At 44.0% G+C, this 16,040-nt stretch overlaps 1 protein-coding gene across 3 annotated transcripts in view; it reads left to right on the forward strand.

The window, feature by feature from the left end:
- Positions 1-16,040, forward strand: part of LOC118936606 (uncharacterized) — a 179,041-nt gene that overhangs the window by 148,693 nt on the left and 14,308 nt on the right. Inside the window, exons 9-10 of one of the 3 annotated variants that reach the window (XM_090224233.1) lie at positions 8,172-8,233; positions 8,944-11,287. In XM_090224233.1, coding sequence (XP_090080359.1) covers positions 8,172-8,233; positions 8,944-8,970 — 89 coding nt within the window. In that variant the 3' untranslated portion in view covers positions 8,971-11,287. Of the gene's footprint in view, positions 1-8,171; positions 8,408-8,943; positions 11,288-16,040 lie in introns of those variants that run through there. The other 2 variants (XM_090224232.1, XM_090224231.1) reach the window with 2 other exon arrangements.

Raw genomic sequence — 16,040 nt, forward strand, 5'->3', positions numbered from 1 at the left:
AAGACAATGGCAGAGGAGAGTGATAAAAAAAGACCTGGTGAGGAATGGAGGTGGAGAGGTGTCATCCAGTGCCCCAGCCCTCGTGAATATTTCACTCTGTGATATCTGCATTATGTGTTTTCTTCATAAAGCCCTTTCAGGACCTTGTGTTCAGCAATGAACTTCTATGTGCCCTGTTTGGCCTAGTGGGAGTGAACTCTGGTCGGCTATTCAGTAGTAAGTGTTTGTGTTTGACACCTCAGGGCTATTTACGGTCCACAAGGTCATCTCACCCTGACTCCAACCTGACTGTGAGAGGCCTGTGGTCCTCCATTCCTTTCCCATAAGTCCTTTCTCTGACTGAAGGTGTTTTATCCAAAAGGGCAGCAGTGAAACTGTGGAATTATGGGAAATCTTTGCTCTTTGGTTGTGGAAAGGAAGGTTGTGGGCCTGCTGTGCTTCTCTGACCTGAACCACACACACACACACACAATCTTCTCTCGCACACTTTGAACACCCCTGTGACCATGTGAAGTGAACCCCCTATCCCTGCTGTGCAATGTTCTGGCCCCAGGATAGTAGACTCGGACCCCCGCCTCAGTAACCCATGCATCGGGGTCACGTGTGCCTAGGCTGCTGGGTGCTCCCGGGGCCTGGTAGGGTCAGTGGAGGTCCATGGTGTAGCTGGGTGGGTGAAGGGCTGCTGTGGCCCAGGACGGGGCCTCTGCCACCCCAGGATCCTCACCTCCTCTCTGGGCACAGAGCAGCTCCAACAGCCTCCAATCCAGGCTCACCACAGTCCACAGACAAACAGCAGCATAGTCCAATCAGACAAAGCAGGCAGAGCCTAAGATGTCTCATGTGGAAAGTGAAAACTAGTCGCTACCGTCTCTACCAAGCTGTCGACCTTAAACCTCATGATTCATTCTGATTATTAAGGAGAAAATCATCTGTAGTCTCACATTCTGAGCCGAGACACAGTTAGTTTCTTCTCTCCCTCTGACGGAAATGCTTAAAAACCGCTTGTGAAAAAGGTTTTTTTTTTTGGAAATGTGTTGTCTGATTCCGAAAGGGGTGAACATGCGCTTCTACGCACCCCTCACATCACCCGACCCTCCTCCCACCCGCAGCTTGATTGGCATCTGTTGAAAATCGAGATTGAAAGAAAGAGAACAAACGTCTCTTCCTCGTCACCGCAAATTGTTTTCAATTAATTGGATTTCTCATCAGCCTGAAGAACTCTGGTTTTATTACGGGCCTCCTCAGTGAGACGAGTGTAATTTCTCTGATTGTGCCTCTTCCCCTCCCGTAGTCCCAACAGCCAGGCTGCGTCCCAAATGCCACTTTATTCCCTACATAGTCCACGACTTTTGACCAGGGGCTCAAAGGCACCCTATTCTCTATGTATGGCGCTACTGTTGTACACTAGGGTGCTCCATCATCAGGATGGGTTAGAACCCGTGTGTGTAGCCTCGTAATTGAAGCTTTTTCGAAGAATATAGCAGGAAACACAGAGAATAAAGCAGCCTCTGAAGAGAGACGATTGTCAATGAATAATTGATTGAATTGGTAAGATAGCTCGTTCTAATTGTTTTGTTTGTTAATATTTCATGGGCCGTCATTACATCCTCTTGATAGTAGATCAGAGGCCACGGCCGGATGGCAGGCCGTGTCGTTGGTTTGGTGTCTGCCCTCCCTTTTCAGGGGTGTATTCACTGGGAACCAGACAGAATCAAATGGGACGTAACATGGAGGGACCTCCCTGAATTTGCCCAATTAAAAACTCCTTGTGTTTTTAGTGCAAAACGTGTTCTGTTGCAAAACGTTTTGCCACACTGTGTACTAGTAATACATCCCAGGTTTCTGTTCGTACTTTCTATTTACTGTCAAAAACATGAAGTAACTGTTTCAGTCAAAGGGACCTTGTGTGTTATTGTCCATTTTAACTTGTGTTTTTATCACGCTTCTCTGAAAGCTTTCCCACCCACCTATTGTTCAACTGTTCAATTAAATTAATGCACCGGCCTGATTTCCCTGTTCAGAATTATGCCTTACAAGGTGTACACGGACTGGTTTTAATAGGACTACATGCACTTAAGCCCCTCCGCACGTACACACACACACACACACACACACACACACACACACACACACACACACAGAGGCCTCTGGCATTCTCGTCTGTTACTATGGCACACAGTATCCTGTGCCACCTAGTGGCAGATAGTGGCAGTGCCCTGGTGAGAAACGCTTCACCTCTTGCCCTCATTATTCCTAACTGTGACACTATCTGCATTCTAGTGCTAAAGGAAGCCTGTAGAGGCCACGGGGGTTACATTTCATTTAATGGCTGATCATTTTATCCCTTCATCCTTTTCTCTTAAATCCATCTCTCTCGTCTCCTGGCCTGTGGACAAATGAATGAATGGATGGGTGTATGTGTGAGCGTGTGTGTGTTTGTATACGTGCCTGTGTGTATACGTATGTGTGTCTGCACTGTGCAGGTTGCCTGGCTGTGGCGCACTGTAAAGTGCATTCCTGATTCAAAGGGACATTTCTCCAATCGCGCGGTGCTGCTGCTAATATTATGTTTGTCGTTGGGCGTAAGGTTGATTTATCATGCTTCCTCTCCTCCTGACATTCAGATTCACTTTGATTGGCGGGTGGATAACAGGAACCCCCCCCCCCCCCCTCCTACTCTCCATACACACACACATACGCACCCACGAACACACATGCACAAATTCACATACATATGCACACACAAACTCGTTCAAACTCACATACAGCACACACACAGACACACATCCACACACACACTAGGGATGCGTGGATTGACTCATAACCCGCAGTTCCCGCGGTTATATCCACTGGGCGGGCGGGTTTGGGGTCATGAAATATTGTGTGGATGAAGGGCGGGTGAGTGTCGGGCAGGTTGAATTAAGCAATAACAATGCATTAAAAATCCAGAAATATAGAATTGTTGTGCAATTCAAATCTATAGGCTACAATGAGGTTTTTCTTTTCATAATTTTTTATCTGGTGTTAGTGCATAAGCCTAAGCTTTTACGGCCAACTGTACGTACGTCAAATACAAGCCAATTGCCAAATGCTTTTGAGCAGAAAAAGTTCACTTCGATCCATGAGGCAAAAAGGACAGTTTAATTGAAAAAGAGAAAAGCTGTGAAAGTAAAGAGAAGGAAGGGCCTGAACAGTAGCCTAATGATTGGGAAAGATTTTATGTGTGATGATTGTGAGACGCTATACAAATTCGACAGTCACAAAACGGGGACTTCAAATATGGCACGTCAAGGGAACTGTCCTGTTCAGATAAAAAAAAAATGTTGACCTTTATTTAACTAGGCAAGTCAGTTAAGAACAAATTCTTATTTGCAATGACGGCCTACAGATGGGTTAAATGGAATAGTAACTGAAATCTGGACACCGACTGTTGACCTATAACTTCTCACAAAGTCTTACATAATATTAACTCCTACAGAATTAAGAAGTTGTTGCAGTCAAATGAAACAACATATGTACATTTTGACTCGAGGAGTGGAGAAATATGATTTATTTATTTCAGCATCTTGAGAGAATGAATGTGCGGTTAGGGACCATCTGTAAAGGTGCTATTTTTATCAGCGTCATAAAAGCTGATAGTCTTGGATGCATAGCCTATTTTATATGGTTGAAATACTAACTGAAATCTTATCAGAAACATGTTTTTCACAGCTTTCAATTCCCTTAAACTGGTCAAACTGATTTTGCACAGAAAATCATTTTTTGGTGGGGTTATTACATTTTCTCCCCGGTCCCTAAACACATTTGTTGCAAGTGAGAAGCAGAGATTAAAGAACAAACTTTGCCGATGTCAACTAGATTGAAGATTTCATTCTATCGATTTATGACATATTTTCTGGTGAGCAAGGGTTTGTTTAGTCTTTTAGTGCAGGGGTGTCAAACTCATTCTATGGAGTATCTGCTGGGTTTTGTTTTTGACCTAGACAACCAGGTGTGGGGAGTTCCTAACTAATTAGTGACCTTAATTCATCAATCAAGTTAAAGGGAGGAGCTAAACCCCCAGACACTCAGCCCTCCGTGGAATGAATTTGACTTGTGTTCTTGGGTAGCAAGTAATGACAGAAAATAAACTGCATGTTTCTAATTAAAGACGAGTTGACTAACAAATAGCCTACTAAAATGTTGGAAATTATAATCAGAAAAACAGGCCTATCGAAATAAGGCTTGAAAAGTATTATTTTTTTCTCTCTACAGAGCATTTTCTATATTTTCAGGTTAGGGTTGGGTGCGGGCCTCAGATTTCCCCTTTATTAGCCGAATGCGGATGGGTTATTAGTAATTGCGGGTGAACAGATAGCTGACCTGCGCATCACTAACACACACACACCCGTATCATGTTGAGGAGTGGGTAATACACAGAAGCTGACGTGTTTTGCATTTCTATTTCACAGTCAGATCAGTGCTTCTCTCTGCTTTTCTATCTATCCTTTTGTAATCCCACTGTTTTCCCATTTTGGTTTTGATACTATTATTCTTTGGTGTTCCGCAGGACTTATTGAGCTGTGTCAGTAGACCAGAAGTTCTGTTTGCATTTCCTAAGGGATCTTCCAGGGTAGTCTGTAGTTTGCAAATGAGCTCTTCCTCCAAGCTACTCCCTCGCTCCATCCACTCCTCTATCTATTCCCTCCAACCACTCCATTGTTTGCGTTGATTTCCTCCAGTCCCTTCTCTCATTAACTTATCCGTGGATGCATCCCAAATGGCACCCTATTCCCTATGTAGTGCACTACTCCCCCCCCCCCCCTTTTTTTTTATTTAATTTTTTTTTTTTTTACTTTAGGGCCCTGGTCAAAAGTGGTGCACTACATAGGGAATAGGGTGCCCTTTAGGATGCAGCCACAAGTAGTAGTAAAACCCCTGCTTCCGGGTTGAAAGGGGAGCCTGATGGACAAGGGAACTTACAAACGAGAGGGATATGTAGAGGAGACTAGCGGGGTGTGAGGGGGGAAAGGGTTGGACTGGACTTCTCTAAGGGGTTGGGGGCTGGAGGGGGTAGAGGTGTGTGTGTGTGTGTGAGGCCCACAGGCAGGCAGGGAGGCGTAGCCCACCCTCCCGTCCCCCTGTCTGTCTGCCTTCGGTGGGCGCGGCGCTCTAAAGCGGAGCCCCTTCTCTTCACACGGGGGTGTTTGATTTTGATATTCAGGCCTGAGTAATTAATCACAGAGGAGCAGGATGAGCTTTGTTTGGTTTGATTGAGAGGCCTGGGGCTGAAGGGGAGAGAGAAAGAAAGCGAGAGCGCTGGTGCTCAGGGAAGGAGGGATGTGATTGAGGAGGATAGGTAGAGGGGTGAGGATGCTGGGGTAAGAGGGCTAGAGTTGGGTGTTTTTGTAGACCGTTTGAGTAGGAGTGTGTGGGGGGGCTATGCCTCCGAGCCCTGCTCTAAGGAAGATTTTCTCTGCCAGCGAGTAACCGTCTCATTTACTCTTAATAACGGTAACCTCCAACCTCACACACACACACACACACACAAAACGTATTTTCCTGTGTGTCTCTCTCTAATACATGCGTACACATACATCTTTCTCCCTCACACACACATTGTGTCTTTTTATGCCTGTGTCAAAATAACACAGGTGTTTGAAGGTATTCAAGGTAACAGTGTCTTCCTCGCAGGTAAACCAGAATAAGAACAGACTGATTTGAATACCTAGAATACACTTCCTCTGCTTACGACACCGTTTAATTTTTTTTTATTTTTTAAAGTCATATCCAACGCTGTTTATTGTTCGCCATAATTAAATGCTTAAGAGAAATCGATGCGCCGAGGCACAACGTTTGAGTGGGCCGCCGCATCTTTCTCAGGCAATTCATCAGCGATGTTGACTCGGTTCCTTCTTCACTCAGGCGATTTCCCCCCAATAATGAAGATGTGAGCAGAGATGAAAAAAGATAGAGCCGAGTACGGCAGGGCTATCAATATGGACTGTAAATTAATTACGATTCTGTTGCAGCGCATCATTTATTTCAAAGCATTTAGCGTCTCCGATGAGCCATTGGGCTTTATTGCTATCTTACTAGTTGATGAGTGAGCGGTGTAAAATTGAGTCTCCAATAACATTACACTTAATGAGTTTAAACTTTTCCAAAACCGAGAAAAGAGGACAGAGAGAAGGGGAGAGGAGAACACTGCACTCGCGAACTAATATGAAATGAATGTGGGTGTACTGTGTTTGTTTGTGAATGCATACAGTATGTGGAAGTAGAGCGAACAGGTCTTTGTGTGACTGCAAATGGATGGACTAGGGGTTTGTTTAGGTGTGTGTGTGTGTTCGCGCTCGCTTGATGCAGGCCATAAGTTCTGCCTTCTCCCTGTGACTCCTCGTCTGCCGTCTTTGTTTCGTAATTGCCGTAGACAAAACGTCCGTCACACTCGTACAACGGCTACTTAAACTCAACGTTCTGCCTCTTTAGCACAGTGACTTAGCTTGAAATGGCCGCTAACGTCCCTAATCCTTCCAAGTTACCACCTCCCTTCCATCACCACTAGCCCCTGAGTGAGACAGACAGGAGGGTAAGTGAGAAAGTGAGACAGAGAAGAGAAGTGGGGAAAAAAAGACTGAAAGAAGTGAGACAGTGAAGAGTGATTTATTTTCTGCTTCTGCTTGTCTCCCCCCTCCAGCCCTTCACTTGGTTCTCTTATCCTTCTGCTTTACACACTCTCTCCCTGTTTCTGTTTCTCTCTCTCTCCCCCCCGCCCTCCCTTCCTCCCTCGCTCTCCCTCTTCCTCCATCTCTCCAGTATACTGCTCAGGGCGATAGCACAAAATCAAACTGTTTATCCATCTCTCATCTCCGCGCTGCCTCCAGGGGATCCTGCCCCCACAAACAATGAAAGTCGGTCCTCACAACGGCGCCAGATCCTATTTAATTACATCAATAAGGAGCGCTACTGGAAAAACATTAATACAACCTTAGTACATCCTTACCTCGCCACTGTTATATATCCAACACACTGGTAATGTACAGTCGTAAACAACAGCATACACGCGGCCAGATATACGCCATATAAATAGATATATGGGGAATATCTGTAGGGCGTATAGGGATCATTATTGGAGGTATATTTCTTTGTCTATTAGGGACTCCAGTTCATCGTTGCCTTCCTGGCAATTCTGTGACGGGGACTTTGATTAAATTAGGTCATAATAAAACAAAGTGTTGGGGACGGCACAAGTCTTTCACTTCATTTACGCTTCATTCTGCCTTGGCTGGAAGGGCCGAGGAGAAGAGAGAAGGGGATGAGAATTGCGGGCTCTGTTGAAATACAATTGTGATTATATGTGTAATTGCAGCTCGAGGGGCCTCGGGGCCCAAAGAGATATGTAGTGACGCCGGGTCTATGTTTCATTCAAATCATCATTGAGGAACGGAGGGAGAGCGACAGAGAGAGAGAGAGAGAATAATACCAGAAAAAATGCCATGAAGGCCCTGGCTTCTGCATCCGATCCCGCCCTCCTCCTCTCCTCTGGCTGGATTAGCCGCAGCTCGTTAGCGCACTAAAATGTAATAATGCAAACATCAGGTGGAATTGGGCCGGCTCACATTATCAGCCTACAAGATGGATGGTGTGCATGGAGAGCCACACAAGGGGGCCGGAGGGGCGTGGGGGCTGCAATTTAGATTCAATATACTAGCAAACCAAGAGGCCCCCCAGATCTGATTTATCTCTTATGCTACGGCCAGTCGCTGTTTCTGAGCTGATTTCCTATTACTGCTCTGAGAGAACAATTCATTGGGATAATGCGCAGGGTAAAAGCAGGGCCTGGGTGGCCCTCGAGACAGTAAGAAACCAAATCGGGGCGATAGGTTAATAGGTTTAAGAGGAACGATAAGCCATTAAATCTAATGCCCGAGTTCAGTTATTAAATTCAAGAGTAAGATATTAAACTTAGAGAGAGGTGTGTTCTTCAATGTAAGACTAAGCTAGCTAGGTCTCTATATTAAAAGTGAGAGAGGTTATCGTGTTAAGGGGTTTATCGGGTTAGGGAACAATGGAGAAAACACTCCTCCTTGGTACAGATACACTGCCCAGCGACGTGTGCTGGTTATGTTGTTCGATAAAGAAATGTGCTATTTGCTCTGCTCATGAGGGTGTCTCTCTCTCCTTTCCAGCCATAACAGATGAGGTACTGAAAGCCAAGAAGAGGAAGGACGAGGAGGCCAAGAAGAGTAAGGTGAGCCTGGTCCATGTCATCAATTTAGTAGTGGAGGTGGTACTATAGGTGGACTGTGTAGCATGATGTACTACAGTACCCATCATGCGTTGTGTAACATCAATACATACTGGTGGTCTGCAGCTGAGTGGTGGTGATGGATGGACTGGCAGGTAGACAGGCGGATGGGCTGGCAGACAGGAATAAAGACCGGCACACAGACAGACCAGCGAGCAATTGCCAAACTTCTTTAGACATGAGTTACAGTGCCACAGTTCAGAAAGTGTTCACACACCTTTTTCCACATTTTGTTACAAAGTGGGATTAAAATTAATTTAATTGTCACTTTTTGGTCAACGATCTACACAAAATCTACACTGTAATATCAAAGTGAATGAAAAATGATAAAATCTGTCAAAAAAATGTAAAAAAGTAAAACCATGAAAAATGAAATACTAATATCTTGATTAGATAAGTATTCTACCCCCTGAGTCAGTACATGTTTAGAATCACCCTTGGCAGTGATTACAGCTGTGAGTCCTTCTGGTTAATTTGCCCTTTTATTTGCCCTTTTATTATTTTCTAACTTATTCTGATCTTTGCTAAACCATTTTCAGGTCTTGCCATATATTTTCATGCAGATGTAAGTTGAAACTGTAACTCAGCCACTTGGGAACATTCACTGTCTTCTTGATAAGCAACTCCAATGTAGATTTGGCCTTGTGTTTTAGGTTATTGTCCTGCTGAAAGGTGAATGAATCTCCCAGTGTCTGGAGGAAAGCAGACTGAACCAGGTTTTCCTCTAGGATTTTTCTTGTGCTCAACTCCAATCCGTTTATTTTCTATCCTGAAAAACTCTCCAGTCCGATTATAAGGCTACTCATAACATGATGCAGCCACCACTATGCTTGAAAATATGGAGTGTGGTACTCAGTAATGTCACTGTTTTAAAATCACAATTGGCCCTGAGTGGTTTCACCATGAGATGCTGAAAGAGCTTGACCATTCCAAAGCATCTGGCCTTAACAACATTCCTGACAGATTTCTATTGGATGCTGCGGTAATTATCACCCCCTGTGTAACTCACATTGTGAATCTGTCTATTGAAGGGAATATATTAGATCATGGAAACTATCTGCATGTCTCAATCCTGTGTGCTTTATCAAAGGTCATGGAAAAGATTATGTTCAAGCAGATTGACAGTTATATTTCCTTGCATAACCTATTCTATGAGCTCCAATCTGGCTTCGGGAAATCCCATTCCACTGACACCTGCCTACTATATCTGACAGACCACATAAGAAAGGAAGTAGATGGAGGGAAATTTTGTGGTATGGTTATGTTAGTTCTCCAAAAGGTGTTCGATACAGTGGATCGTGAGATTCTGTTAATCAAACTAAGAGCCATGGGCTTTAACAACTTAGCAGTAAAATGGGTCACCTCTTACCTGCAAGGAAGAAAACAGATGGTGGATGTGACCCTGTCTAAACCCCAAATATTGAACTGCGGTGTACCCCAAGGGAGTTTGCTGGGTCCACTTTTACTTATATTGTATATAAATGATCTGAAATCTGCCTGTACATGTGACCTTTTCCTATATGCAGATGATTCTGCACTGTTGGTTTCCCACAAAGACAAAAATGTGGTTGAAAAAGCCCTCAGTGCTGAATTTTTTAAAAATGTACCTTTATTTAACTAGGCAAGTCAGTTAAGAACAAATTCTTATTTTCAATGACGGCCTAGGATGAGTGGGTTAACTGCCTTGTTCAGGGGCAGAACGACAGATTTGTACCTCGGCAGCTCGGGGGTTCGAACATGCAACCTTTCGGTTACTAGCCCAACGCTCTAACCACTAGGCTACCCTGCCGCCCCATTTCAGTAAATGGCTATATGACAATAAGCTGTCACTTCACCTTGGAAAACAGAATCCATCTTGTTCGGTTCCAAAGTCAAACTGAGGAAATCCCCAGATTTTAAGGTGGTAGTAGGTGACATAGTAGTCGCAGCAAAAGACTGTTAAGTATCTTGGATGTGTGCTAGATAACCATCTCTGACAGGGGAGAGCATGGCACAAAATGTTATCGCCAAAGTGAACCATAAAATTAGGTTCCTGGCTAGAACCTCCAAATATCTGGATAAGAATGCAATGGGGACATTGGCAGGGGCTCTTGTTCAGTGCCACTTCGACTATGCATGCTCTTCCTGGTACAATAGTGCCCTCAGGATATTAAAAAATAAATTGCAGACATCTCAGAACAAATGAGTCTGGATTATTCTTAAACTTCCAGCACTTACACATCTTGACTATTCCCACTTTGAAAGCCTTAGATGGCTTAAAGTGGACGAGAGAGTTGCTCAGATAAAATTGTGTCTTGTACATCAGATTGTCCACAATATAGTCCCCCAATACTTATGTAACTACTTTAACTTAGTAAGGGATAACCAAAACTATTAAACTAGAAGGAGGGACTTAAATTAAATTTAGATTTAAAAGTGGTATGGGGAAACAAACATTTTTATATTCGGCTGCAATTCTTTGGAATAATCTTCCAAAGAATTTGAAACGTAAAACCTCCATAGGTAGTTTCACGTTCTCACCGAAACAATTGCTAAATAGTAGCATGTCTCAAAAGTGAGTGGTAAGATTAAAGTAGGTGGTGGAGAGGGAAATGCCCAGGATATAGCATATGGTCTGCCTTGTTGGTGCCTGTGGTTTATTATAATGTGATTGTCTTGTGTGTATATTAGGGATTGATTGTTTATATATTAATGGTATGTGAGACAAGGAACATGTACCTGTCCATAGATGTTTATTAGGAACATTATCGGTTGCTGTGAAACAAACAAAAATGGTGTCTGTGATTGTCTGTTGTCATTACACTCGCCGCCTAACCTTGTTGTATTCCCCCTTCCCCGTTCCCTCTTCAGAAGGACCACAATGGAAATAAGCTGTTAAGCTTTATTGTGTTATCATCCTTGATGATTTTCTTAAATTGAATGTGGAGGCGTCACCAGCTGGAGCCCCCTTATGTATGGATTTTTACAAATTGTCAAATAAATTCAATCAATCAATTCCTTGAACGGTTTCCTGAACTTATTTAGGCTCGCCATACAAAGGGCTGAAATACTTATTGACTCAAGACATTTCAACTTTTCATGTTTTATTTATTTTTTATTATACTGTACATAAATGCACTGTAATTTAAGCTTTAAAACTGCCAAGTTTTCTCGCAGAATTCAAAAAATCTCTCTGCCCCACAACATAATGTACGAAATTACAGGAAGTTAGCTTGAAAAATGCAACATTTTCTCTCCGATGCGAAGTGTTCCTTCCCAGTGCCCGAGACTTGATTCCTCTGAACAAGCATTGTATGCTATTTTTTGTCTCACTCAAGTCGTATTCTGATTATATGAGGGCCCCTGATGAATTTGCTATCACAATAGGTCCCCGGCCCCCAAAAAGTTTGAAAACCCCTGACATAGTGAATAGGGTGCCATTTGGGAAGCAGACAGCATTTCGACAGACATTCTCAAATAAAGTCAGGAGCCATTTGCTTATGGAGCTACAGAAAGTGCTAGCAGTATTAAAAGGCTTCAGATGAAATTAAGTCAGTGACGTCCTGAAATATATGAGAAAATGTCAGGGTCGTCAGGGTGCAGGTGGGGATGGCTTTGTGTGTGTGCGTGTTTGTGCTTCCGTCCGTGTAAGTGTGTGTATGTGTGTGCGGACGTAGCTAGCATTGAATTCATTACATTTCGCACCTCTACCATGTCTTTGAGAAACAAAGCATTTCATAGCATTACACCACAAACACACATACTGAAAACTTCCAGATTGCTGAAGGTGTTCGGTGTTGTTATTGTCGAGTTGTGGTACATGCCATGTTACCAGTGTCTTTACTTGGCTATGTATTGCACCACATCCCTTCTGGAGAGTAATTCAAGGGGTTTGGTAACAGTAACACACACACACACACAGTGGGAAACTGTGCATGACCTTTAAAGTTTGGTGACCTTTTAGCCAAATGAAAGCCCGGCCATCAGAAATTAATTAGCCCTGCAAACCTACTCTGGTCTTTCCTCCGTTGGCAGCGAGGACATAAATTAAATCGCTCTCTGTTTCGCCCTCATTTTTTGGTCTGTCATTCTCTCCTTCTATTTTTCATTTCTCTTGCTGCTCCGGCCCTCTCTCCCCCTCCCCTTCTCTCTCTCTCTCTCCCCCTTCCCTCTCTCTTTCTCTCAGTGGAGACATTGGCAAAGTGTTGAGTAAGTGTGTGGCTCCAGGCTACGGTGCCGAGCTCCCAGTCAAGTAGGTTTCTTAAGCAGAGTTCACGCTGTAATCTCGCCTTTTTTGGAATCAATTGACTCCCCCCCCCCAGCTCCAAGCCACTTTATTCCTCTCTCAAACTGTTCCTGTTTTATTAAGTAACGCGCTGTGCCTGCATAAGGCTGCGAGGCTTGGTTTTTTACTCCTGGTCCTCTTTGGGAGAGTGGACCGAAATAGTTGGGTGCAAAATGTCTCATCAAAGCGTCAAAGCGCCCTCGTCGACCCAACAGCTGCTTTGGCTCTGACCTCGAAGACAGTGAGCTGGCGTTACACGGTCTACTGGCACCCAGCCCCGCTTCTCAATGGGCCACTAAACAGAGGAGGTGGGCCCGATGCTTATTAAACGCTGGGTCACTGGGGTCTCCCATGCACTCCCGCAGGGGCTCCTACAGATCAGCCCCGACAAGAAAGTTACCGCTTGAACCGCTAAGAAGAACAAAATGAAACCAAACGAGAGAGGGAGGACAAGAACAGCCACCTACACTCCACTTCACAAATAGATTTACAAGTCCGACGGTATTGGTACTAATCGAAACCGTTCTCGATTCATGTGGAAGCTGTGATATGCACACTATTATTATATTATTGCACACTGGCTGCCCCTGAGCAAAGTGGGTTTTATCAAGAGTACATCCGGATCTATTCTTGGCCCCATGGTCATAATTTAACAAAGTATTCTCAACTTGAAAGGGCTGTTACTTTTTCATCTGTCGAAGGGAAAATACTAGAGTTGGAAAATTAAACTTGGGAAGAGAGAACCACTACGTATGTCTGCTGTATGTATTGCTGCCCTGACTTGTTGTTTTAGCTGAGGAGTGTGATGCCACACACTAACACCAGGGTTCAGGCCAATGTGGTGTGAGGGCAAGACTGACTCTATGTCAGTGGCTGTCTGTGGCTCCAGGTGTAGAAGGTTCCTCTATGCTCAGATGTAATGGCCGTGGTCCTCAACCCAGTGCTCACACACTCCAAAACGTTGATGTGAGTGAGTGAGTGAGTGATTGAGTGAGTGAGTAGAGTGAGGAGAGTGAGTAGAGTGAGTAGAGTGAGTAGAGTGAGTAGAGTGAGTAGAGTGAGTAGAGTGAGTGAGTGAGTGAGTAGAGTGAGTAGAGTGAGTAGAGTAGAGTGAGTGAGTGAGTGAGTGAGTGAGTGAGTGAGTGAGTGAGTGAGTGAGTGAGTGAGTGAGTGAGTGAGTGAGTGGGTGGGTGGTTCCACACCACTAGCCTTCCTGATATGAAAAGGTGCAAATGAATCAGGTGTTGTGTGCATTGTGTGGCAGAGAGAGATCAAACCCGGGCTCATTAAGATTGTTAATTCCCCTTCTTTTCACGTGTATGGTTGTTCAGAGGAGCCCGTGGCAGAGGCTCTACCATCATGCAGTCAAAATGGAAATGCATGTCAAATGCTTAATAACCTCAGCCATTCCCACACACAGCCATGCCACTTCAAAGCCAATACACCCAGAAGGCTGTCATCATCCTCGTTGGTGCATCTGAATCTTGTGTACGACTACATGATGTTGCAAAGGGTTGTATTCCTGCGCCTATGCTGATGGTATTTAGGTATTTAAGCCATATGCACCTCTCTCTGTCCCCATCACCCCAAACCGCTGGCAGATTGGAAGATCATATATTTTAATGAGACATGTAATAGCTTTTTAACCCATATCATTAGGAGGAATATATACTACGGGCTTGCTCTTTTGGCATTAAAACAAAATAACTGTTTCTTTAATTATGCTGTTTGTAGGATGGGTCACGGGTTGGGGTGTGTACCTGTCTGTGTGTGGCTGTGTTCTGGAATTAGATGGTGATTAAATATTCACCATATCTCCCTGACCCTGCAGCCATTAACACCTCATCACCATTTAACTAGCTCTGTTGTCAATCACCAGCCCCATCCTGAAGAGGAAAATGTCTGGACTTCATCTATGGCCTTGCTGAGTAGAACAGAAAAAAAAACACGAAGTAGCAAGGGAGGGAGTGGGAGAGAAAATGGACAAACCAAGAGGTGCCTTTTCTTTTCCCCTTCTCCTATAGAGGAGAACAAGTACCCATATGGAGAAACTGGCATACATTTCATGTTCTAAGCATAGCTGCAGTTAGAGTGCTGATTAGGGGTTAGCCTTGTCTGTGTCTCTGGTAGTAGGCCTATCTATCTGCATTCGCTTGCAATGTTTGAATTCATATTTTGTTGAAGTCCGCCAGTGTGATTATGCCCCGTTTAATAACCTGTGATACCCCGATATGTTCCCTAGTCTACCATTCACATGTGCTATCATGCCTTACAATAAATGATGGGCTCCGTATTCTAATTCAAATTAATAAATGGGCTGCAGATAACAAGCTCTCCCAATCTTTATGTGCCTCAATTTGTATCTTTGGTGGTAATAAAATGTAAAAAAAAATGGAAGTGAGAGGGGGGATTGGACATTGGACGCTTTAATATAATCTGCCTGCAAATTAAATCATTTGACCTCGAAAGCCTAACAATACAAACTCCTACCTGACTGCTGTTAAATATTTAGCACGCACCCTGTCATGAATACAAATGACGCGCAAATTAGAATCTACAGGCGTCTGACCCCGGTATCACACCCCGGGAGCGCGGGACTCGTGCTGCTTTAAATGTTTTAATTACCGGGCGGGCAGGAGGATCCTGCCACAGCACTTGAAGGACAAGCAGAGATATTCAGCACCTGGTAAACATCGGTGTTCATGTGTCGATTATCGCCCTGCGTGAAGTCTAATATGGGAGATGGCGCTGATGATGAGACACGGTGAATAACGTCAACGCGTTGTCATTGCCCTCGTCATTAGGCCTAATTCCATTTTGCTACAGTACGCTCTCCAATTGTGGCTTTATTTTCCTATACATCGAGGGTATCTCCTGGATGCTCAGAGAAAGCTGACTGTGTTTCTATTGTGCGCTCTGACAGAATATCATTCACAGTGATTTTGATCTAAGAAAATCTGGTTTGTATTGACCTGCTATCGATCCTGGGGTGGACTCATCACTTGTCGTTTAGTGGCAGTGCTCTGCGATGGATCCACTTATTTGTTGTGTTATTATGTTCACTGTCAATATAATAATGCTTGAACATGTTGAGGAATATTGCACTGACAGTTAACCGGTTTTATGACTTATATTTGTTTCTTTGATTAAAACGGTGAATAAATACTGCCTTATTTGGAGAGAGAGGCCAATAAATTACGCATTTAGAGGCTACAGTAGATGTAAATGTTTGACATGCAGGCCTTACAGAAACAAACTCCTTTACAATGTCGTCGTCTATTAGCCTACTTAACTCCACCGATATTTTGTTTCTCCTAAAAGATGTATGATTTGGAGTTGAATTGGTGTCCACCAGTCGAGTCAATGTCCTTCTTTCTCCCCCCCCCCCCCATTCATTCAGGTTTGCTGTAAGGCTACCCCGCATTGAAATGATTAGTTATGCCTGGCTTGTAAGCAGTGAATCAGAGTTATGGACCCTGGGGAAAT

The sequence above is a fragment of the Oncorhynchus mykiss genome, chromosome 27, assembly GCF_057628025.1.
Source record: "Oncorhynchus mykiss isolate SJ-2025 chromosome 27, ASM5762802v1, whole genome shotgun sequence".
Lineage (NCBI taxonomy): Eukaryota > Metazoa > Chordata > Actinopteri > Salmoniformes > Salmonidae > Oncorhynchus > Oncorhynchus mykiss.